Raw genomic sequence first — 24,532 nt, 5'->3', positions numbered from 1 at the left:
GGCGAAGCGGCACCAAGCACGAAACAAAGATATCAAAAAGTTCTCAAAATGGCAGCGAGCTATCCACCACTGACGCGAGTGACTCACTGACTGCTGCCGCTCAACGACGGGACCACGACGGCGACACGACAGCGGGCTGCGCGAACACCGTCTAGTTGCGCGCACGCGAAACATGCACGAAACCGGCTCAAGGACAGTGTGAGTCGCGTGTTAGGGCGCCTGTTAGGGAGTAGCCATGCAGGTTGTTAGGGCGCCTGGATGGCTTTGGATACTCAGCGCTCTCCGCCGAACGGAGAGGCGGCGGGGGAGGGCGCGCGTTGGAGAGCGCGTGCACCATGCGGGTTTTGCGAGCAGGCAACTTTCGCCACTGCAAAGTTGGGGGTGCGAGGATTATGCGAGGAACCAAAAAATCAAAGTTTTGGTGGCTCACATTAGGGGTGCGAGGATTACGCGAGTGCGAGGATTACGCGAGTAAATACGGTATTACTGGTAATAACAGCTAAGCAACTGCGAGAGCCATGCAGCACACCCTTTCCCTCATGTACGCACAAAAAGTGCTCTGCCCTGTTTTACAAAGCGAGCCCAAAACGAGAGTGAGAAGCAAGTGGAACCTACCATCCTTTTCTTATCATCAGGGACGCTCGACTTGTTCACCAGCTGGAGGTCGAAGAAGGTCAGAAAGCCCAGCAACCTTGGCTGGAGGAACTCGGCCTGCAGTGGTCAGGGCAGATAAAAGGACATGCAAGTTATACTGGTACCTTATACTGGATACGACTCCTACACTGCGCCCAGCCACATGTCATTAAATGTATTGTTACTATTACCTTTTGGTACAATGCACAAGTGGGGCACACAAAAGGGAAGTGGCATACATCAATTTAGCAAAAGATTAGTAACAGAATACACTTTTTTCAGTGAAGCATGATATGCATGAAATTTAACAAGCTCTAAAAATCAGCACTATTTCAGCTTGAACTTTGCCTCATCACCACCATCCTTTTGTGACCCCCTTAGGCAAAGGCCTCCTTGGTAAGCATCCCCTACATCCAAGCCCATCTCTCGGTAGTTGCAATTTTATCCAGATGGCCCACACGTTGTCTGCTCTCCGCATTACACACCCAGCCTGAGACAACTTGTTTCTTTTTTTTTTTTATCATGTCTTCTACCCAAGCTTGTTCCCTAATCTAAGATGCTCATTTTCCGTCCTATCCCAGCACCCGTTTTTCCATGGTTCGTTGGGCAGACCAACATTTTCTTCCAAGGTCTTTAGTAAGTGCCCAAGTTTCTACTCCACAAGTGATCACCGGCTGTACAGTTTGGTTCCATGCCAATCTTTTCAGTTATAAGGGGAGCCTACTGTTTATTACTTTAGCGTGGGTGCTGAATGCACCCCAGCCATTATTTCCAATTCTACATCGTTTTCCTTTCTTGTGGTTGGGATGAGCACGGACAACATGTTTAAGACAGTTGTATTCATCCATTGCTTAAAGCATTTCATTACCTAGGCTTTCAACCTATTGGTTTCGATTTATTCATGTTTATCTTTATCCCTACAAGAGAGTTTTCTGGGTACAGTTCCTGCAGCATTACTAGCCAGTCTTTTCCTGATATGCTCAACAAGACAATGTCATGTACAAATCTCAAGCGGCTCAAATATTTCCAAGTTTTTCGTACCTAACACCCCACAATTAAGCTCCCAAAATACGATAGTGCCTCCTAGTCTGATGCCCTTCCTGATAGGGAACCCCTCACTCTTCCTACAAAAGATTACCATGCCCATGCCATCTCTTTTATATGATCTTAAAGAGCCCCATGTCGACTACTCCAGCCCTGGTCTCACAATGTCTCCATCATTGCAAAGGTGTCTAGTGAGTCAAATGCTTTTTTTATGATCTATAAATGTCACGTAAAGCGATTTACTACTGCACCCCGAAGATTTCTTTGTTGCCATGTTAGTGACATGACTGTGATTCACAGTTGACTAGCCTTTCCTAAATCCAGCCTGTCCTCTCGGTTGTCGGAAATCCAGGGAGTCGTTCATGCAGTTAACTAATAACTTGCACACTACAGCACATAGCAGGCTGACGGGTTTGTACTTGCTCGGCTCTTTCACTTCCCCCTTTGTATGAACTGGACTTATAATCTCACACCGTTTCTCTCTCTCTGTCACCGAACTCGGGCGCAGAAGTGCAATGGGGGCTGCGAGGAAACCTCCCTCATGCCTTGTCCCCTCACCAGGTCCTTGGTAGACTGAATGGGGCGGAAGCCATCCTCCCTGGCCAGGGCCAGCAGGCCGTTGTACACCTGCTCGTAGTGGGGGTCCAGGTGCAAGAGCAGCTCGTTCAGGATGCGCTGGAAGTCGAAGCGGATCACGTTGCCAATGCGCAGTTCCGTCTCGGCCTAGAAAGAGAGAGGGAGAGTGAAAGAAAACGAGACCATGCACCCTAAGTACACACATCATGGATGCATAGTCACCATTATCACTATTCACGCCTCAATTGCAGCCACCAAATAAGGGCTTTTAGCATAGCATAGCTTATCTAGTGGCTCTAGGGAGCATGGTCTCCTGCTCACTGCATCGCTACGGAGTGAATTGATTGATTGATTGTGGGGTTCAACGCGCCGACGCTACAGAGGCGATGAGGCACACTGTAGCGGATGGCTCCGAATTAATTTTGACCACCTGGGGATCTTTGACGTGTGCCGAAACCTCGAACACACAGGCGTTTTTGCTTTTCACCTTCATTAGAAAAACGGCCGCAGCGGCCGGGAATCGAACCCGCGTCCTTGGGCTTTAGCAGCACGCCATAGCCACTGAGCCCCCGCGGCAGGTTCGCTGAAGAGTGAAATACAATTACACATGTCAAGAGGGAAAGGGAGGAAATTGGAGGAGGATCATGATTTTTCTTCTCATTCAAATGTGTCAACCAGTGGAATGAAAAGAAAAATCATAATCCCCCTCCCCTTTCCTTCCTTTCTTCTGCCCAAGAGGGAGGACAATGACAGTGGTGGTGAAACATTTATTCAAGTGCAAGAGGTTCGCGCTTGAAAGCGGGAGAAGCCCTCAGTCCAGGGCCCCTGCAGCGGCTGAGGTCCTGCGTGCCCGGTCCACCAACTGTCGCTGGTCCTCAGGGTCTGAACTGCACAGCGCGGCTTCCCACTGCTCGAGGGTGGGGGTGCGGATAATGGGGGCTGCTGGTGTGTTTTGGCAAGCCCACGTGGTGTGGTACAGTGTGAGATGTTCGCTGCAGTGTGGGCATGTTGGTGGATATATTTTGGAGTGTATTAGCCGCTGCTGACATCAGTGACCAGTAGATTGAGGGGCATGCGTATGTGTTTGTGTTGTGTGTGTCTGCTTATGCATGAAACAACCATCTCATCATCATGTTGAATGAGTAAATAAGCCTAAACATTTTTTGTGCCACTTTCCCCCAGCTATGTCTGCTGTTTCAACATGGCCTCAAGCCCATGATGTAACTCACTATGGCAATGCGGCAGGAAATTCCTGTATTTTCCCACACCACTGTAACATATGCGGTGGTGCTTTAACTATGCAGTGTATGGCAGAAGGATAATGGCACAAGGAGAAGCTTACAGTGCTTTTCCCACTGCAAATGACCCACCGCAGTGGCCCAGTGGTTAACTCTTTCGGGACCGCTCCATAGGCCATCGATCACATATGATCGATGGTTTCGCGAGCCTGCAGAATACAAATTTTCGCTCGATGGAACACCTAGCGACATCTAGAAGATAGTTTGAAAACTGGAGTTTTCTCTTTTGTGAAGTTTCTTTTTTTATCACCAGGCGGCAACGCATCAGATATTTTATTCTGACGGGCAGTGGTTTCGAATGTAAACAAACATGGCGTCATACTCGCGCGAGCGCAATAAGAAATCCGCCTCGTCTTCTCTGGCATATCTTCGCCTTCTACTGTGGATTTTAACGATGAGAGTGGCAGTGAAGAGTCGGAATGCGGCATTAGAGATCGGATTTCAGCTCGAGTGAGGATTCGGGTGTCGATCAGCCTGGAACATCAAATCGCGCTCAAAGGTGGGTGTTGGTTTCGGTTTCAATTGGCTCTGGAGTAGGTATGTGCGCTCGAAATATGTTCTGGCTGGTTTATAGTTGTTCGCTACGGTGTTAACTACCTATGGTGGTGATCTCCTGCCACCAGCGCAGAAACGGATCAAGTTTTCGCCGAGACGAGAGCCCGGCGTGTACCTGGGCAACGACGTAGCCATGGCCCTAGTGCCAAAGAGATCACACACAAATCAAAAAACCAGTTACAGCTAGCCGCATCAAACTTTCGCGATGAAGAAACAAAGCATTGTGTTAGATTTTGTATATCCTGAAATAATTTTATTCTTTTTAATATTTTTATATTTACGCTTTTTTCTATCTTTTTCTGTAGTTTTTTTACGAAGTTCTTACTTTAAGATTTTTTCATGGTTCTATCGTCAGTGTTGAAGGAAAACTTGGTATTGTATGTCAAAGAACATATAATTAGCTGCATTTTGGTATATGATAAGGCAGGATGGCGCCTTTGCTTTATGTAATAAAAAATTTGTACCGAGACCTCCCTTTTTCATCACTTTTTCCAGCGGTCCCGAAAGAGTTAAGGCGCTGTGTTGCTAAGCTGAAGGGTGTGGTTCAGTCACGGTCACAGCAGCCATTTTTTCAGATGGAGTCAAAAACCGAAAATGCTTGTGTGTGTCGTGACTTTAGTGCATGATATAGACCCTCAGGTGGTCTAAATGAGTATGAAGCCCTTCCATTACAGAACACCAAGGCTTTAGAGAGTTACGAAACTCCACTCCAAAATTTAACCCCGTCATGGGACCTGCTCTTTGGATTGTGTAAGACATGGCGTCATCTAGCGCAAAGGCAACCGCTTAGCCTTGCAGGCAGTGGCCACGAGACCTAGCAGACAGAACTTGAGTCACAACGTGCTCCAGTTAGTTTGGTGCCAGGGGTGTTTTTAATGGCCCTATTCAAATGCCTTCACAGATACCAGTTTTTAGCGGTGTGTGAATATTCGAAATTTCGAATACAAATCGAGTATTCTTCTTATTCAAGGTGCATTTGATTCGAGAAATGTATATTTGAAAGCTGCCAAATATTCGGCAATGACTAAATATTCTCTAAAAGCGACACATGTTCGCAAAAGTAAATAACTATCTGCTTGCTATGCATTCTCCTGAAGGCTCAACTACATGGCCCCGTAATTGCCAACCTACTCGCGAATCGGCGTAAAAGTGCGCATAGAAGTATGCGCTGTCGTGCACTATGCTGGAGAGGGCAAGCGACACCCCGGCAGTAGCCGTGACCGTGCTGGCCGCTGTTTGGCCTAACGCTGCTCAATCCGCTTTGACCGAAGCTTGCATTTCATTTCTGACCATCAAATTGCATTCGAACGAAGAACGATATAACTTGTCATTCTTTTATGCCAACCCATTTTCAACGTGGGTGGAAATGCACAGTGAATGCACCGGGCTCCACTCTCCCCGCCTCCCTGCCCTGCCACAGGCCAACTAACCAGTCACTCGATGGGCGGGCCGAACTGGCTTCAGCGCGTGGTGAGTGCAAGTGCAGTGAGCGGACATCTATAGTTCGTACAGATTAAATTAATCACAGTTTATACAGACTTCGGCACACAAGGTGCATTACCAGTGCACTTTCTGTATGCTGGAGTACGCACTTCCTTGCACGCTGATGCAAAGCTACGTCGAGGCAGGAGAACGTCGAGGAATGTGCGTAATACAGTCGAACACGGATATATCGAACTCCAAGGGGATCATAAAATAGTTCGATATATCGATAATTCGAAATATGAAATATGCCTATCTGAAGCGTATATGAAAACTCCGCACATCACTGAGAGCTTTTCAAAGCCGCTACACGCGGTACCTTACCGATTTGTTCCCCACAGCCCGGTAAATTCAAAGCCACACCGCTACGATAACGACAATTTAACACAAATAACAAAATCTGTGAGCTTCGCTTGCTTCTTTTTCTGCGTCATAAGTTAACAAATCCAAAGTCTTCCGCTTTTCCGTGACCATGGCTCCGAAACGTGGGCCGTGGACAAAAACACGCAACATGCCACATGGGTCCCCCTGCGCGATCAACCACTGAAAACCGCTAGAGCATGCAGAAAACATGCCAGAAACCGAACGCGGCAGAAGTCGCCATCATCATCCCATCCATCGCATCAGAAGAAGCGCACTTGCAGGGGCAATTGGGGCACAGCGTTCGATATATCGAATGTGTCCGTGACCGATAGTTCGATATACGCGTACTACAGCGCTATACTTTTGCACGGGGTTCCCAAGGGGATGTTCAGACAGTTCGATATAGACAATAATTCGATATATCCGTGTTCGATATATCCGTGTCCGACTGTACTCGCTTTTAATGCACACTTTTTTCGTGTAAATGCATCCAATAATTGCGTGCACCAATGCCACGCCACATGCACACACGCACGCTGACACGAAAAAAAAAGATGCACGTTTAGTTAATGCAGGTGTGTTATCTGCTAGGCGCAAAGGTCGTGTGCGACCGTTGTGGGGGTTGCAGGAGTGAGGAGGTTGGGGGCTCTGAGGGGCCTTCTGAAGGCTTGTATGAATAAAAATAGCCTCGCAGAAAGTGAGAACCCCCCCCCTCCCCCTCCTTCAAAAGAGATAAAAGCAGCGAGCACAGTATCGTGCAGTGTGCCCCTTTCTATGGGTAAAGGGATTGCTACTTCCTAATAGCTTCTCACTGAACCTCGTTTATTTTTCTGAGTTTTCGCCACTGCAGTTTGGATACACAGTGGCCGCAATGTGTGGTTTGCCATACAGTATGTCGTGACTTCACAGTGGCAAGAGCCGCCCTAGTGTGATAATAATGTCCTCGAAGCCATAAACAGCTTGTCCTGTGAAGTGAACTTTCGCGCTTTTCTTTCTTCTTTTTTTTTTTTCTTCACACAAAAGTCTTGTCAGGGAGCATAGAAAGTGTATACTTTCTGAACACTTCGAGCTCCCTCAGAGCCCCCCAGCCACTGCAGCAAGAAGCTGAGGCTGCAATGCCAGGCTGTAATGGCAGTCAGAGCAAACTACCTCGACGAAGGACAGGGCGGTGGCAAGCTGTTCGGCCGAGGAGGCGTGGATGAGCAGGTAGGGGAAGATGTGCTTGAAGTTGGCCATGAGGAAGTCCCGCCGGGAGGCGCCCAGCTCCTTGGCCAGGCCCCGCAGCAGCCGCGAGCAGGCCGGCTCCGCCGCCTGCAGGATCAGCGGGGGCAGCAGGTGGCGCAGCATGCTCTGCGAGGGAGAGGGAGGGAGAGGCAGAAAGAAAGGGAAAACTTCAATCCCCTTACTTCACTGCAAAGAGCAGACTTAAGCACAACGTGGAAGCCAGCGCAACTTGCCAAAAGAAGAATCAACTGTGCCATTTGCCACCAGGCTGCATACCACCTTGTGAGAACCGACCCCCTAAACCTCAATTCTTTCCCCTTACACTCCCTCCTCACAAGTTCTGATCTCTAATAATTAATAAATATAAAATAATAATCATAATAATAACAATGATGACGATGATAAAAATCATTAATAAGAAACTGGCTGGCATTTCAAAATAGAACAGGAATGCATGTGCGGGGAAAATGATCTTATAGATGTCGCCAAAAAGAGAGATGGAAAAAACAGTGCACCTATTTTATTTGTCATTTCGGACTGCCCAGAACTGCTCCAAAGCTGAACTGTGCTTTTGCACCCACTGAATTCCTCCTCCAGTGAGAGTGATTTCGGGCTGCCCAGGAACTGCTTATTAAAACTGCTCTATGCAGGTGAATAAGAGGCCAAGTACTAAAATTTGGACAAGACAGTGGCTGCAGTGTTGACAAAGAAAGCCTTTTGCTAACCCCTGAACCCCATTTCATCCACGTACTTATGCACGAGAACACTGTCCAGGTATGCCTATTTAGGTTTCACTTTTTATTTTTTTTTTCTTTCTTCAGAACTGCATTCAAGCAGTTAACCACTGGTATTGACTATGCTACACATGCATAAAAATAGAGGATGGTTTGGACAGACAGAAGAACCCGCACTTTTACAAAAGGCAACAGCACACACACCTGAGCAGGGAACTGGAAAATAAATCAGATCTTACGATGATGAAGCTCCGCACGTCACTGGAGCCAAAAAGGCCGATGAGATTGGAGAGGAAATCCTCTGGCGAGAAGTCTGGATCCTCCTCGCACGACTTGATCATGCTCTCGAACAGGAACTGTGAAGAAAAAAATACAAGAATTGAGCAAGTGGGACATTGCATATCGAATTCCACAAGGTGATGTGTTATCTAAAGATTAACTACTAAGACTGGCTTCCTTACAGTGCACAACAACAAAACCAAAGATTAATGCAAAGCAAGGAAACCGTGGGAAGAAAAAATAGAAAATAAGTACAAGGCTCACCTTTCCCACAAGTGGCCGGAATGCTTTTAGGAAGAGGGCAGTAGACGACTCAAGACGCTCGGCAAGCTCTTTGAGCTACAAACAGAGGCACAACCCTAGTGTAAAGAAACCGTGCCAAGGTTGCCATAAAAAAACACACACCCGAACAACTTTAGAACACCACCGAAAAATGTTACACCAATGCCAAAAGTGCACCCTGTGCAATCTGGCGTTTGACAGAGGGTCTTATCTTTCAAGGCGTCGTGCTTTCTATCACAATGTGTGCCTATTCCCACTGCTACTTGTCGCGCAGAAAAATCAGGCAAAATTTAAAAAAAAAAGCAGTGTCAACTTTTTTCGGAGCTTCTTCCATTGTTTAGTATCCCATGATGCTTTTCTAGTAGCTACACAATGGTGGCCTTTTAACACAGCTAATAAGGGTGCTGACAAAGCCCCAATGGTGACTATCTGCCATAAGTGGACTGCCAACCATCCTTCTTTCAAAGTTGCCAAGTGTAATCTTGCCACTGGTCCATTGTAAGCAGCTGCTTCCGTGCGCTGGGATGCGAGATGTCCGCGCATCCGGGAACACATTGTTAGGAAATGCAAGTTGGGCCCCAAGTTCATTCCAATGAACAAGCCAAGCCTACGGCCTGAATGTACGGTGTCAAATTGAACCCTGAGAGGTATAATCCATCTTGCCCACCTCCCTCATCAACCGCCTTTCTGCAATTCGCTACGCACATGTTGGTCAGAACGAATCCGCAATGAGCTCTCAGCCATGGTCACGTAATTGCAGCTTGAAATTGCACTTTACAAAAGTAGGAAACACCCGCCGAGTATCACATGTACACGCATCTTTGCATAGCTTTGTAGCAGTTAATTGAAAGTGACAAACACGAAACAAGCCCTGTCATTCACCCTAAAAAATACTCTTGCAGGAACGGCGAATTTCGCCACTCTTTTTCGAAGCAAAGCTTTCTTGGAATCACTGATGGCAGCGTTGTAAACAAACTGCACTGCAGGAAAGCCAACTTCACACAATGGGAGGCCACATGATGACGCGGTGACGATGATATAAAAAAAAAAAAAAAAACTTTGTGTGGTCGGAATCAAACCTGGGTCCCTCGCGTTATGGAGCCAATGTCTATCCTTATGCGCCATAATCGCAGGTCCCTCAGCCTTTTCTTTGGGTTCTTTGATTGATTGACTGATTGTGGGGCTTGATGCACCAACGCTTCACAGGCAATGGGCTTCAGATTAATTTTACAGACGGAGCTGCTTGGATGGCACCACAAGGTGCCACCTTTCAGACCTCAATAAACATGCACTGAAAACTCTAAACCATGGGCATTTTTGCATTATTTCCTTTGGGTTCATTGCACGGCCATTAGCTTTAAACTTGTGGACTTGGGCAGTTTGAATTTCGATCGACAACGATGGTCTAACGGTGACGATGGGGGGGAAAGGGCTCAGCTTTCTCGTGAGAGATTTGTTTGCTTTCGTCCGTGTTTCGACTTCGACTTGCAGGCAGTTTCCCCTTTGGTCATTAACTTTGATTACAGTGGCTTTGACTTGGGCACTTCACCATTTGATTGTCACATGCAAGAAAGCTTCGCGTTTCAACCGTTGTCATTTTTAGACGAAGGGGCTTCCGATTTTTTCCCAAAATGCATATGCAGCTAGAACGCGCTGAGCACTAGTGTGTCATGTACTCCTGGCAAGTGAATCTGCGTCCATAATTATATTAAAGTAACTTCACATTTATGAAGTCACGACAATTTTTTTGCATTTGATGGCGTCACACATTGCAATATTGCATTTATGCTGGTTCCAATCGCTTGGTACGTGTTTTACAGAGTCTGTGTATTATTCCGTATGTGACATGCGAGTCCACTCTTGTGATACTCTGAACAGGATTGACAGTACCCTGAAATAAATAAATAGACTGACAGTATCCTTTAATGAATAAATAAATACATGAATATAAAACAACACAAATATAGGTAAGTCGTGAACCTGTTTTCCTAAGCTTTAAAAAAAAGGAGAAAAAAATGCGTATCCTTTTACTATAAGTCAATCTGTATGCGGGTTGCTTGCGTCCTCTACTCTAGAAGAAAAAGGGGGGACAGGAGCAGGGCCATTGGAGGAGCAGTGTACTGACCTATATGCAAAACGAAGTACAGTGTTTAGTTGAGTCAGAAACTCCACAAAGTTGATGTCATTATGCTGAAAAAATCTTTCTGATAGGGGAATCGCAAGTCCCCAAGCCTGAATTCGGCAAGTCATAGAAACAAGCTTCACTACACAGAGTTTAAAATGTACTGTGCTACTTATTGTTTTTCCTCCCACAACCCAACCAGCACATACATTAGCACTATTTTCTCGCAATACCTCAAAATGAAAGCCCACTTAATTAAAGGGACGGACAAGGAATTTTTGTGGAGTATATGCTCCCTATTCCAAATGAAATGGCATTGTTTGGAACACCACAAACTGAGATGTTTTTACTGATTGTGCCCTAAAACGTTTCAAAGCCGAATTTTTAGATCTACCAGCCTTCTGTATGCCACCAAAAGGAATTCTTTCAACCACAAGAGTGAGGGGTGGAGCAACACACTTCTGACTGTATGCGAGAAGAAAAGAAGTATTAAGACGTTTCTCCAGATAAAGCAATAATAAAATGCAGTCTTTCCTTCTCCTTTATGCAGTCTTGGAATCGCGCATTCGAACAGACGGAGCTGCTTGGATGGCACCACAAGGTGCCACCTTTCAGACCTCATAAAAGTTTAGTGCCAAAATAAAATTAGTTTAGCTAGTGTAGTTCGAAATTCCTTGAGGACTATATAAAACCCTGGCTTTCATATAAGCTAGAAGACATGCACTCCACCAAAATTGATTGTGCGCCCCTTTAACATTGACACACTGGTGCCCTGCGTCCAGCTGGGAAATACCGCCGCAGCAACTTGCGTTTTCCAGTACACAAACTTTTGCCAGGTGGCAGAGTGCGTCAACATTTTTGGGACCGCAGAATGCACCCGTTCCTCTCCTTACCTGGTCCCGCGCAATCTTGGCGACACCCGGTGTGCGGCACAGCATGTGCTGCAGCAGGCAAAGCACAGCGAACTCCTGCAGATTCTCATTCTCAGGGTCCTGGCCCCCGACGCAGCCCACGGCCGCAAGCAGGGTGTCCTGGAGGCGGGCATTCTCCGACTGCCACGCCCCCTCCAGGGCCTGCCTCAGGCGGGCCATGATGGCCTCGCACACGGCACTGTCTTTGCTCGACACCAGCGCCCTCATCGGACGGTCCCTGCAACCATTAGCATTCTTTGTGGGACCCTTTCCCTCAGCCCCTGTCCAATGAGTATAGGGCTCCTTGCAAATCAAGGAGAAGTGGTGGGAGAGACTGGAGAGAGGAAAATCACACAACACACTAACAGTAACTGGAAATAACTTCCGCCGGAATGTTTTTTGTTTTGTTGTTCCTCTGCAACTGTATTTCTTCTTTGGGGTGAAGAACAGGACAGGCAGTACTCATCACAATGACTGGTGAAAAAACAGACGTTAAAATTGGGGTCTCAAGCAACGTAGCTACATGCAGGTTACGAGGTGGGCCGCAGTACAAGGCTACGGGTTAATATGTACCAAGATTTCGAATTCCCCGGAACAACTGTTCACGAGTAGAAGCCTATATTCTTCATCCGGGAACAATTCTTGGGGACAACTACAATTTAATCCGAGTTTGTTTCGGTACAGTGACCCGCCCTTGGCACACATCTATGCTCATGCTGGTGCTGAAGAGAACCCATAAACCTGAGAAACTGCTGGCACATTCTCTACTTCCGCATCGTTTATGTGGCAAAACCTTTGTACATGCACTTCCACCTTTCCTTATCACGACTCTGCCCAGACTGTATGATTTTTGAGGTTGCTAAATTTGATTTACACAACCTTCCAAAGAGCGCGCCAACTAGGTTTCACTGTTCAGGATAATAACAAGCCCACCAACCCAAAGTTCATCCGGATACAGTATTGTGGGTCTTCCAAGAGCTCCAGCAGACTCGCAGCCAGATCCGCATCCACACGGAGGTGACGGAGGACACGGGGGAGCCTCGACACCAGGGCTGTGCACACAGAGAACAACGCAGCAATGAGGAAAACGCCCGCAGTGCCCTTTTGTCAGGGGCAGCTATTATGCCTCTGACGAAGTATTACGTACTAAGAGGAAGTATTAAAAAATATAATGATTAGCTTGAACACTGATGATGACCTAAGCGCAAGGAATAATGTTCATCAGCAAACTCAAGCTAACAAATCGGAAATGGCCCAAATAGTAGAAATAAGTGGATGAGCTCCTGAAAAACAGCACTCAAGCACGATGCTGTTCCATTACTGTCGCTGACTCACAGTTAAGATGTCAGTTCTGTACAGAAATGAGCAAGTCGTTCCAATAATTAAACAAGTAATCTCAATGTGATACAGTGTAGACCGCTTATAAACGTATCTTGCAGGAGCCGCGAAAATCTGCACTATAAAGAAAACATGCGCGAATCCAACCATATCGCAAGCTACCTTCCAAATATTCTTTGTTTATCGTCACTCAAACAAATGCCACTTAGAAACAGAGGTATGATCTTTATTGCACCCTTTTTTTTTTTGGCATTAGACGCTGCTGCACGGCCCTGCAAACCACGAGCTCAGCTTTTAACTTATACTTTGTGTTTATGCTTTGAGATATATATGCTTCTTAGCATCTAGACAGGGCAGAAGCCCGGCTTATGTCAACGAGACAATGTGATAAGAACACAAGCCAGCTAATCTCCAGATGTTCGAAAAAGGAAAAGGGTGGTTGCTCATCTGCATGAGGTTCTAATCACAACTCACCGCACATGAGGGGGGTTGGGGCTTGCTATCTTCAGAAGTGCGTTGAAAGCAACAGCAGTTGTGACTATCACGTGAGTGCAAAGGGAGCACACAAACTGAAGAGGGCCTATTACTTTTATTTCCTGTACGTGTCCAAGTTAGACGAGAGAAGGGAGCGCGGGCTGCATGGAATGGCTAAATCTATCTTCTTTCTCTTTTGCGACCCTAAAACAATACCCCAAATGCACCGGTCGATGAGCAGACCAGCCAAAAAAACGCACTATAAACAGTATTGTGCTTCGGGCAACCGCATTATAAGCAGTACACTTGTTCATTGAGTTCCATGGGAGGCTTACCGGTGGCCAGGAAAACCCGTGTTGTACCCGGTTTCGCACTATAAGCGGTTACATTATAAATGGTTCACACTGTACTTGGAAACCGCACCTAACAAGCCTCAACAACCCCCCTCCCCAGTTTAGAAAGGGACGAGCCGCCGGGACCCACCCCGATGAGTGCTTTAATCAGACAAGCTCAAGATGATGATGATGATGGGCATGAGGAAGGCAACAACACCCTCTTCCTCCACCGCCTCCCCCCTTCAAGAAGGGAAGGCATTCGGATTACATGCATCTGACTTACAATCAGAACTGAACACCATGACAGCACATGCATATTCTTTATGCACAAGCAACAAACAGACGATGAGATTTTCTTGCGTGTTACTGGTGTTGTGAAAGCCCAGACTATAAAATGCAGTTTGAAACACGAGCCTCACCTTCTCGAACTGAAGAGTGAGTGGACTTGGACAGCTTGACGACACATTCAGCCATGAGTGCACTGTCAGTACGTGTTGCGATTGGAGCAACTTGCTCTGGAAAACATTTTTAGTGATATCGCAGCTATCCAGGAAAGAACACCGAAGAAAAAAATAATGAACCAAAATAAGCAAAAAAAGCGACGCTCAGAGCTGAATAACTCAAATTGATTACAGCTAACTAGACACTGAATGGAAGTCCAACCTTTTTCACAAGCAGAGCAGACAACACGGTGAGGTTGTTGCCAATTGTTGCCTGATGGAATGCTAGAAGGGAAAAAGTTACAGAGGGACTAATTACTCGACAGATTCATTCATAGATGGAGCAGTAACTCCATTTGACTACATAATCAGGATGCACATTTGTGAAATTTTCAAAGTGCTTGCCTTTTGGCCTTCCCAGACAGAATGCAGCTCAGGTCACAAATGCATTCAACACAAGCCAATAGATTTGGTACAGACGCTGTTCCAATAATTGCACTGAAAATGAGGATCGAGAGACAAGAGATTCTTGGTTATCTAAAGAAAATTTACTATAATCAAATGGGACACTGGGATATAATCAACAAATGGGATATAATCAAATGGGACACCTTAACACACCACAAGGGAAGGAAACATCGTTTGCCTAAATAAATACTGGGCCCAGTTTACAAAATACACTGTACACAGTGAACATTTTGCTGAACAAAAAAGTGATTTTTGCCTTTGAAGTGAGTACAAAGCAAGAAGTGATCAGCTCACGTTTAGTGGCTGAGTGCCAGCATGTTATAGAACGCTGATATCACAAAAGAATAAACCCGCGCTTAGACCTTCCTTGCACTGAAAAGGCACCCCAACCCCCCTACTGATGTCGAACAGCACGTCAAAATTTTCAAATACTGAAACCCTGATTGAACCAAGTATTGAGTAACGTATAGTTTGACCAAGTATACAAAACAGAATGAATATTCACACGTTTATTTACGAACTTTTGAACTAAGAAGCAGGTCTTCCTTGCTCGTGAAGAAAAGGAGGGAAAGCGCTCTTTATAGGCTCCCCCACCCCAAAGAAAACTGCATCTTCACACTACAATAAAAACGTAATTTCTTTTTAGGGCCTCTTTAATTAACAATGCAGGAGTACGTGCAAGGAGTGCCCTGAGCATGAAATGCCACACCTGAAAATATAGCATGCCCGAGCCTAATTTCATTCCATTGCCCCTTACCGCAGTCTCACTAAGCCAAAGTTCTACTGCTGAAAGAGACGTACCTCGCAGGTGGTCGGCTGAAGCTGGCAAGAAAGATTGTAACACACATCTAACGTGCAAGCTCTCCGACGAGTAAGCAACTACGAGGCATGTGGGTAAGGCAGAAGTGCGCACACGATTACACTCAGAGAAACGGCCCAAGCAGGAACAAGGCGTCACCTGAGGCTGTCAGCCACAGCAGTGGACGCGCTCCTTTGCTGAACGCAGTGGCACAAGACTCGCAGGGCAGCCTTCTGGACCTCACTTGAGCCCTCAGCCTGCAATGGGCAACTGCTTTCAACAAAGGCCGATGCCACAACCTCTGCTACATAGTACAGGTGAAAGGCAGTAGCAGCGAGCCGCACGTTTCAGCTCACAAATGCAGGGACAAGGCTTGAAAACTAGCCCCATGGAACATGCAACTTCAAGGGTTATTTTCTTACTGTTTGAAAGAGGTTCTACAAAGGCAACCACTTAAGTAACACGTTTAACCCAAATCTCACCTTTAACTCAGAGTAAACCTGGACTGCCTCAAATGTTTAGACTTTCAATTTTTTTTTTTGCTTTAGAAAGATTTATTTATTTATTTATTTAGATAAGTGCCCACAAACAGCATGATGCCTTCAGCGTGGTGCACAGAAGAAACAAAGGAAAGGATAGGAAATGGAGATGTGTACAACGGGGAAAAAAAGAGTATAATAAAAATAACATCAATGATAAAAGAAAAAGAAAATTGGTTACACTGTATAAACCTGCCTGGACATGTTCGAAATGATACTGACTGGTGTAGTGCACACTTGACAAGTCACTTGACTGTGCTTGCAATCACTTTTTTTTTCCTCACAAAAAAAAGTGACTTTTTTTTCTTGCAATCCCAAGTGCATAGGCAATGCTTTAACATTTTCTCTGCCACTGCATTGCCATAGCAAATTTACGTTCGTGCCTTTCCTTTTGCATATTGCAAATCCTTTGCGTTTTTCTTTTTTTGTAAAATGTGCCCATTTCCTTGTACCATAAGCCAGAGTAAAAATTACAGTGATGGGGGGGAACAATGCACAACAAATCCTAAATAACTCTTTCGTGGCCGCAGAAAAATTGACCGATTTTTAGGGGTTTGAGAAAACATTTTTTTTCTGCTATAAAATCGATTAGGCACTAATTACAGGAACACAAAATGCAGATTATTTAATGGCCTTTCCAATAACACCAGTTTTTTAAATGTTTTCATGCATCATAGATGCGAAAAAAATATCAAAATCAAAATTTTTGTCAAGTTGTCAAAGAAAATGATAAAAAAAGAGTTGTGTATAACAAACCACCGTTAGTAGAAAAAAATTAGAATATACATTTTGTAGGGGAACATTTCAAAAACACAACCTAGAAAAAATGTCGACTTGCGTGGAACAGTTTGTCAGATATAAAAAAAATGTTAGCATGCGTGGTGCTCGTGCCATGCGGTGAAGCCCAACCTCCATTTCAAAATGCGTAATTTCGGGTGGTTCTTTGGAAGAAATCTGGCAGTTTGACATTATCAGAGGCACCAATTTGCCCCCCACATAACGTAAAAACATCTTGTCAATGACTGACTGCATTCACGGCCAGCACAGTGACTGGGACAAGCACGCGATGCAGAAAAACATGCATGAAGTTGAAAACGGAACTCCATGGTTGATGCTTGTTGACGTTCACCGTCAGTTATCTCTCAAAACATAAAGTTGAGCTTTATTATCATCTTCTGACTTGCTATTGTAGCCTTGCTAGCAGGAATGAGGTGCGATGCGCTAGAGTCGTGCACTGCAAACTTTGGCCGAGTAGCTGTTGCGCGATAACAAAGATCAGCCCTAATAGCCTCCTCCATTGCAGCCCCACCTAACATTTTTGAAATGAAACAGTACAAAACTTATTGGAGACTCCGTCCGAATAGACAGTTCAACTAAGCAGCAGCACTAGACCCCCGGAGATACCCTCGTATGGAAATGAAACTGTCCGGCGAATAGCTGGCAGTGTGTAAGGCTGGTTTGAAGCGCTTTCCTCGTCGGAACAGATATCTGGCGACTGGGTGTTATCTTTTGACTTGCATTGGAAGTTCTTATTGCAGAAATCGGGTTAGGGTTGGGTGAAATCAGGAGCGGCATGCTTTGTTCGAGGATCAGTCGCGGACGCTCAAGACAGGTAGGCTTAAAGTGCATAACGGCGTAGTAGCGCCAAATATGAATTTCGCGATAAAAAAACGAAACCGAAACTGTTGTAAACTATTCGCAAATGGTCCTGTGGTAAGCAGAACTACAACACAACTTATAACAACGTGTGCAAAGGAAATAAAGCTGCCTAAAATCATAAAGTAGCTTTCCAAAAAGGCATTTTCAGCAGATTTCAGGGATTATTACAGTCAAAGTGCTAACTTGACGATTGAAAATCATTTGCTGATTCACCATTCGTGCCCTGATAACAAAAACAAAACGCTAATGCAGAGTAATTACGAGTGGCACACATTCTTCATTGGTAGCAGTGACGCGCGATGACTCCGCCGCAAACGCGTGCCAAAAATCACGTTTTTGTTGCAAAAATGAAAACCAAGCTGATTTTGAAAGAGCATTTTCTGAGCTAACTCCAAAAAGCTTTACTTTTTCAAGCAACTCCTGGAACGCTATGAAAAGGGTCTCCCAAGGTATCGTTGAATTCAAATTGAATGATTTTGAATAGGCGCGGTCACGAAAGAGATACGCTACCCTGATATTGGCAAAGGCCGTTTTTTTATTTATATCTTTAAAGAAACGACTGCTGGACGAACTTCCTTACTAGGAAGATCAGAGCTCACACTTGTAGACTCAAATTCAGAAAAAACTCACAGGTAAACTTGTTTATGCACTTTTATAGGCGCAGATCTACCACGGTTGTCCAAACCCGGCTCGTGAATAATTGAGTGGAAGTGCCTATTTTGTACTTCCCAAGAGAAAGGCAATCTCGAGAACTGTGAAGAAAAGTACGCACAAGGGCTAGGCTGAGTATAGTCTCCACACAGAGGGCTCCACGTGGGAAGAAACTGGCTGCAATCAGGCTGGCACAAAGAGCAGCATCAGATCCAGCCCCATCAAAGCGCAGAGTAGTCCTTCCAGGCTCCAGGCCAGACCTCCCATCCTGTAAAGTGCATTCATGAAACGCCGCAGAAGCTGGAGCTGAAAACGGGAAGCAAAGCATTTTGAAGGCTGAGTGAGGGCAGCAGAATGCACTTTGGGCACCAAAAGCATGCAACACTGAAATCACACTTGCTCCCGTTACACTCCCGTGGAAACATTTGGCCACTGTGAACGCAGCTGTTGGAGGGCGCATGATAGCAGCCAGCGGCACGTTGTAACATCACCACATAAGAGTGATGGCTCAACAACCGTGCGCAAAACAATTAAAAGTTCAACGCAACCATGCACAAAAGATAAAATAGAAGAGATAAAAATGCAAAACAGTCAGGGTCTCATTTAGCATTGATCAATACAGACAAGTTCCTTTCCAGAGGCACACAGTGTGCTAAAATAACTCAACTGAACATTTTCACTGCTTCAACATTAATTTAGCATTATTCAACTAGTACATCTTTTGCTCTAACAAGTGCAGACGACTGCAGCAATAAGACACACTTTAAAGAGCTGACCATTGTTCGATATAAACTGAACTCATTGCAGTCTCACTGAAACAATACAAAAATCAATAACTACCATAAACTCACAGCGACTGTACTGTTGAAAGTTAGATTGCAACCACGCATTGGAAATTCTTAATGCCATTTTATCACGTATGTCGAACTGCGTAAATTACCCCGAACGATAAATTAACTCACAAATCGGGTGTTCCACAAAGCAGAGATGGCCGGCACAAAGCACAGCAGCTCTTTTGCACTTTTGGTGTCTGAAAGGAAAGCCATAAAGGGAAAGGAAGCCACAGAGAGAACTTGTAGGTGACAATTCGTTGCTGCGAAGGCCGGACGGCTGATTTCTCCACACAGCTCCTTCATGACATGGCATGCAGCAACAAACGTAAAAAATGAACAGCGTCAAATGTGACAGCCATTACCATGCAGCGTGTTCAGTGTTTGTAGATGCAAACAACTCCCGATATGCACCATTTTCAAAAAAAAATAAAAATAAAAGAAAAGAACATCTCCAAAGACACAGTCATGTACAAAAAGATAACCAATCCTTACTGAATTAAAAGTTAAGCATCCCTTGTGGTAGTTGCACAAACTTTCAATGCCTCTTTTGCGGCTAAAATCAGCAAGGCCGATATGTGAAGGCCTCACAAGAGCTGGAGTGTAGAGGCTGTGTGTGTGGGCACAATAGTACTACAGGAATGAGGCCGTAGTTATTCCCCAACTACCTTGACACCTGAGGAGAAGGCCCAGGATGTGGAACACTTCTTCCAGCATCTCGTCGCTCAACCGGCAAGCAAGGCAGTCTCGGAGCAGGGCCCACACCATCCGCTCATTGATGACATCCGTTTGGAGGCGCATCGTTGCCTTCATTGTGGCCATGGGATCAGTCGTTTTTTGCTCTGTCCTACAGATGAAAACAGCAAGCAGCACATTTTCAGGTGTTTCAATGGCATCGCACAGAGTAAACAACAGTTAAGTTACAAAATATGAGTAATCTCTAACATAAAAGTCTGTAGCTGTAGCACATAAATAGCTAAGCCCGTAACCTTGATTATAAAATGTCGATTTTTCTATGTTGCAAAGTGTAAATTTATCATCATCTTTTTTTTTTAAAGACACTCACAAAGTGGGGTGGACATAAAATTACGTCTTCGTACCATTACAGAGATCTTTAACCAGGGGGGCAAGGGAAAAGGAGACAGCTGGCAATGAACGCGCACAAGGCTGGGGTGTTGCAGAGTAGGTTGTTTCCTTTAATAGGGCAACGAAAGAGCAAAAAATGACGCTTACCGACACGGATGAAATGAGAAAAAGAAATCTTCCGTTCGTGCTCTCATTTCTTTGTTTCATTTTGTTTTAACTAAGCATTTGATTGTCTTTTCGCCTGCATTTGGTGCGAGTCACTCATATGAACGTTGTACTCCTATGCACAAACCAAACAAAGGTGCAGCCCATAAAAGAAAAAAAAATCAGTCCCAAATAATCAAAACATGGCAAAAAAAGGAGTTTCTCACAAGAGAGGGTGCTGCGCGAGCTGGTGAGCCACTTGCTGCAAGGCTTCTATGCAGAGGGCGACTCTTTTCAAGCTCCCGACATCAGTATCCTAGAGGATATGAATGGTGCAGTCGTACAGGGGTGTTGGCAAAACAGCTTAAGTGGCCTGTAGCAGCTGGTTGACCCACTGCTTCAAACGCAAAAAAACCTGCACAGAACTGCTCAGCAGCATGCAGCAATAGCAGTTACAAGCAAAGACAAAATACCTACTTCAATACAGTATCCAGTGTTATCCACAGCGGTTCCAAAAATCGCTAGAAATTTAGCATACAAAGTGTTGCTGTCTACTTTTGGCTACAAGCATATAAATGCATGTAATGTAAACTATAATGAGCGCCTGAGAATAAAAACAGCAACATCACTATGATGAAGCAACGGGGGAAAACCTCTATTTTTGCTGTTATTAAAAAAAAAAAAAAAAAAACTACTACACTCACTTTCCACAAGGATGTAGTACAAAAGTTGGCTGACTACATGGTTGGAAATTCGCACTCAGTGATCAAATACAACTACTTCTTACGCAAAATTAAACCTTGTTGAGCATCTGTGCTGTAACAAAGCATAGCCAGAGTCCTTCAATGCCTTTCTGGTCATGAAACTTCGCCGTCACGCTATGGGAGAGCTTCGTACGCTGCTGTGCCGCGGCGCTGGTGTTGATCGGAGGGCAGCCGGGGGCGTGGTCAGAGCGCATTTGGCAGGGAACCGACCACGGAGTAAGATAAAACAGACGCTCGCCGCCTTATCAGCAGTGCGCTTTCGCTTCACGTGTCGTGGGCCGCTCAAATGGACTTGTCATTTTGTGAGTGGCGAAAAAATTTGGTGCAAACGGGCATGCTGCTACTGCGTTCCTGCCTGCCGGTCTGGCTACAGAGCAGCGGCGGCCGTCCGATGCCCTCCGATCTGCGGTGGCGCCCCTCGCAGTAGCCTTTGTCCCCGTACGAAACTTGGCCGGGAGTTTCATGACCAGAGAAGCATTGAGGGACTCTGGCATAGCCTTGTTGCAAGCATTGCACAAGCGTGATGCCCTTTCACTTCCTCCATTTGTAGGAACAGAACTCAAAAAGGGGTGCACTGATACCGCACCTTAAACCTGTTCCTTCAACCCCAAGTGTGTAACCAATTTCAAGTGCGAGGCAAATGGGCAAGTCATAGCTTTTAAGGGCTTAATAAAAACCTTTGACCTCGATATTGCACCCAGTTCCGGTGTCCAGGTTTCCTCACATTGATTGGGCCATACTTTCACAAAAACGTAACAAAATGAAATTTTTTAAACGCAACACTAATATCCTTTAAAAAAGTGTACGAAAAAACGTGGCCACTGTTCCAACTTAAACAAAAACCATTTTGCTGTAAACAAGCTTCATAGTAAACTGAGCCAACAAACCTTACCACCTTTCACAAGCTACCGAATTTTTATTTTATTTACACCGATTGCAAAGCTAGGGGCTGAACTGTGTCTGTCTCGTTTGCCCTTTATTGACATTTTCCTTTTTCAAAAAGGAATCGATTGACTGATTGATTGATTGATTGATTGATTGATTGAATGAATGAATGATTGATTGATTGATTGATTGATTAAAATGAATGCAGTAGGTTTGCCCTCATATGTTCTGCTGTTCCTGCACAGCAACTGCCTGTTGAGCAATGCTGATGTGCACACATAATAACCAAAGGTTTATTTCAGTACTGACTAAAGGCAGCTGCAAATTGGAATGCATGCTGTTTTGCTGTCTGTCATAATTTTTATTATTACTATTTACTGAAACAAGGTAGGCCTTACCAGGATATACAGAGTACATACATACCCGTATATGCAAAAGCCTGTCCAGCTTGATTCCAACAAAACTGTCATGCAGTGTTTTTTTAGCAACGGAGTGCCTGAATAAAGGTAGAAAAAAATACATTTCCAGAAAACCTTTTGTTCGCAACATGCTGTTGTTGGTGATTCAATTTGCAAGGAACAAACACGTACCAAACATTTTCACCAGTTTCTTGCGACTTTGAGAGTGCTTTGCTGGCTTCCAGGGTAAGAATCCCGACGTACGTTTGACTTGACACCTGGACAGAAAATGGCACAGCTTAAAAATAAAGTCAACTTTATCCCCAGCCTTCAGCTTAGCCACAGATAGGAATGAAAGCATGATTTAACCGCACTCAGAAAGCACAGCTACCAGGTGACTACTGCAAAAGTACGCAATCACAGTAAAGCCATTTATTAGTGCACCAAATAAACAAAGGCCCACACAGCAAATGTGAAGGTGAAGGGCAACAAGATTTGTGCTGCCATGCGACTGACAATGCCCAGATTCACATTAAATACATCACGTACAAAACCACACTCGCTCAGTCACGTACATCACGTACAAAATCACACACTCCCACAGTATCCCCTATGTGTACGTTTTGATTTGATTATAAGGTTCAACGCACCGAAACTAGACAGGTTATGAGGCACGCCGTAGTGGAGGGCGCTGGATTAATTTTTACCACCTGGGATCTTCAACATGCTCTCTGAAATCTCTAACACACAGGCGTTCTCACTTTTCTCCTCCATCAGAAAAGCGGCTGCCGCAGCCGGGAATCGAACCCGCGTCCTTGGGCTCAGCAGCACGACTTAGCCAGTGGGCAAGAGAGGCTGTTAGTGTCACTTTTACTAGGATCATTCGTGGCCTCCGAGGGAGAGGGGGTATGTTGTTGCTTGCTGAATTACTTCTATCAATCTACTCCTCATTTTAAACAAGGGAAGATTGAGGAGTTGTGAGTGCAGGATTGATGCCAGTGAGGAGACGGAGGGAGAGAGGGAAAACGCTTGGTATTTATATTTTTTAGTGGTTGGGCAGCACTCCACCGGAAGCTCGTGCCACATGCGAGGATGATGACCGTCACTGCCCCTCATGACTACACCAGTCACATACCCACCCACAATTAACCCGTAACCACTCAGGGGGACCGACCAAAGGTGATGACAACTGTCACCAGACATTGACATTAATGGCTCCTCAGAACAATTCACGGGCACTAAAATGAGGCGCAGACCATGAAGGCGTTAACGTTTATGTCAACATCGACAACTCTTGCCTTGAGAAGGGCAATGTCAATTCACCCACTTACAGCTCCTCAACCTGCACATACCCATACAGAGGGATCGGCCAACGACAATGACAGCTGCCATTAGAAGTAAAATACATTACTGGCACTACACATCGACGACGGTCACAGTGATTCCGGCTTCAAGAGGGATAATGATGATTCACCCATTCTAACATGAGGAAGGTGAATTGTGCAAGCACACCGAGAAACAATACATGCATACCCACTCAGGGGGATTGCCCAACGACCATGAAATTGAGCAGCTACTAATGCCCATCATTTTTTCTAGGATAAATAAAATAGTCAGTATTTTAAAGTTACTCAATCAATTCAAGCGTGCGAAAGCTCTGGATTAAACTGTCTGCCAGCACACTGCAAAAGCTCCTGGCTTTATGGGTGAAGGGAAGGGGAAGAAAGAGGGAATGCACTCACAATGTTAGTGTCTGCGGACTCCAACAGGGGTGTCAGATTCTCCTGCAGTTCCTGCAGCACTGAATCAAGGGGAAAGCATTCCCAGCTTGCCGATAAGTGGGCAAACCAGTCAGCTGCAGCTCCCAGCAGCTGGGGACGCTTCCGCAAGCCCTGCATGGCCTGTTAGTTGACAAGATCACATCCCTGAAAGTTCTCCGGGCATGACAAGCAACAATGTTACACGTGGTCTCCAACAGCTGACTATTTTTCACCGCATAAAATTCCTCGCTGTTCAGAATTAACTATCAATGAGGTGCACTGGTAATTTTCTACCACAGCAGAGCTGTTTTTTTCATGTGCACTGACTGCACTGGCGCAAGCAGCCAAGCAGTGCAGCATACCGTATTTTCGCACGTATAACCCACCCCTGCATATAATCCGCACCCCCACTTTCAGCCTGCCGGGAAAGAAAAAAAAATCCTTGCGTACTGCCCGAAC

At 45.3% G+C, this 24,532-nt stretch overlaps 1 protein-coding gene across 1 annotated transcript in view; it reads right to left on the bottom strand.

The window, feature by feature from the left end:
• The window catches only part of Mei-41 (ATR serine/threonine kinase meiotic 41), an 88,755-nt gene that overhangs the window by 46,930 nt on the left and 17,293 nt on the right, over positions 1-24,532 (bottom strand). The window contains exons 8-25 of the mRNA XM_077700197.1: positions 24,056-24,214; positions 22,506-22,591; positions 22,339-22,411; positions 20,494-20,582; positions 19,705-19,883; positions 19,169-19,236; positions 18,328-18,474; positions 15,517-15,614; positions 14,496-14,588; positions 14,314-14,375; positions 14,070-14,165; positions 12,441-12,555; positions 11,486-11,741; positions 8,453-8,527; positions 8,149-8,265; positions 7,101-7,301; positions 2,236-2,400; positions 616-711 (exon numbers count right to left, since the gene is read on the bottom strand). Of these exons, the coding sequence (XP_077556323.1) occupies positions 616-711; positions 2,236-2,400; positions 7,101-7,301; positions 8,149-8,265; positions 8,453-8,527; positions 11,486-11,741; positions 12,441-12,555; positions 14,070-14,165; positions 14,314-14,375; positions 14,496-14,588; positions 15,517-15,614; positions 18,328-18,474; positions 19,169-19,236; positions 19,705-19,883; positions 20,494-20,582; positions 22,339-22,411; positions 22,506-22,591; positions 24,056-24,214 (2,175 nt within the window). The remainder of the gene's footprint in view (positions 1-615; positions 712-2,235; positions 2,401-7,100; positions 7,302-8,148; positions 8,266-8,452; positions 8,528-11,485; positions 11,742-12,440; positions 12,556-14,069; positions 14,166-14,313; positions 14,376-14,495; positions 14,589-15,516; positions 15,615-18,327; positions 18,475-19,168; positions 19,237-19,704; positions 19,884-20,493; positions 20,583-22,338; positions 22,412-22,505; positions 22,592-24,055; positions 24,215-24,532) is intronic.

Source organism: Haemaphysalis longicornis, unplaced genomic scaffold (genome assembly GCF_048455015.1).
Source record: "Haemaphysalis longicornis isolate Haplotype H1 unplaced genomic scaffold, Haemaphysalis longicornis Haplotype H1 scaffold_2, whole genome shotgun sequence".
Lineage (NCBI taxonomy): Eukaryota > Metazoa > Arthropoda > Arachnida > Ixodida > Ixodidae > Haemaphysalis > Haemaphysalis longicornis.
Note: the sequence above shows the minus strand (reverse complement) of the source record. Positions and strands in the feature narration are given on the sequence as shown.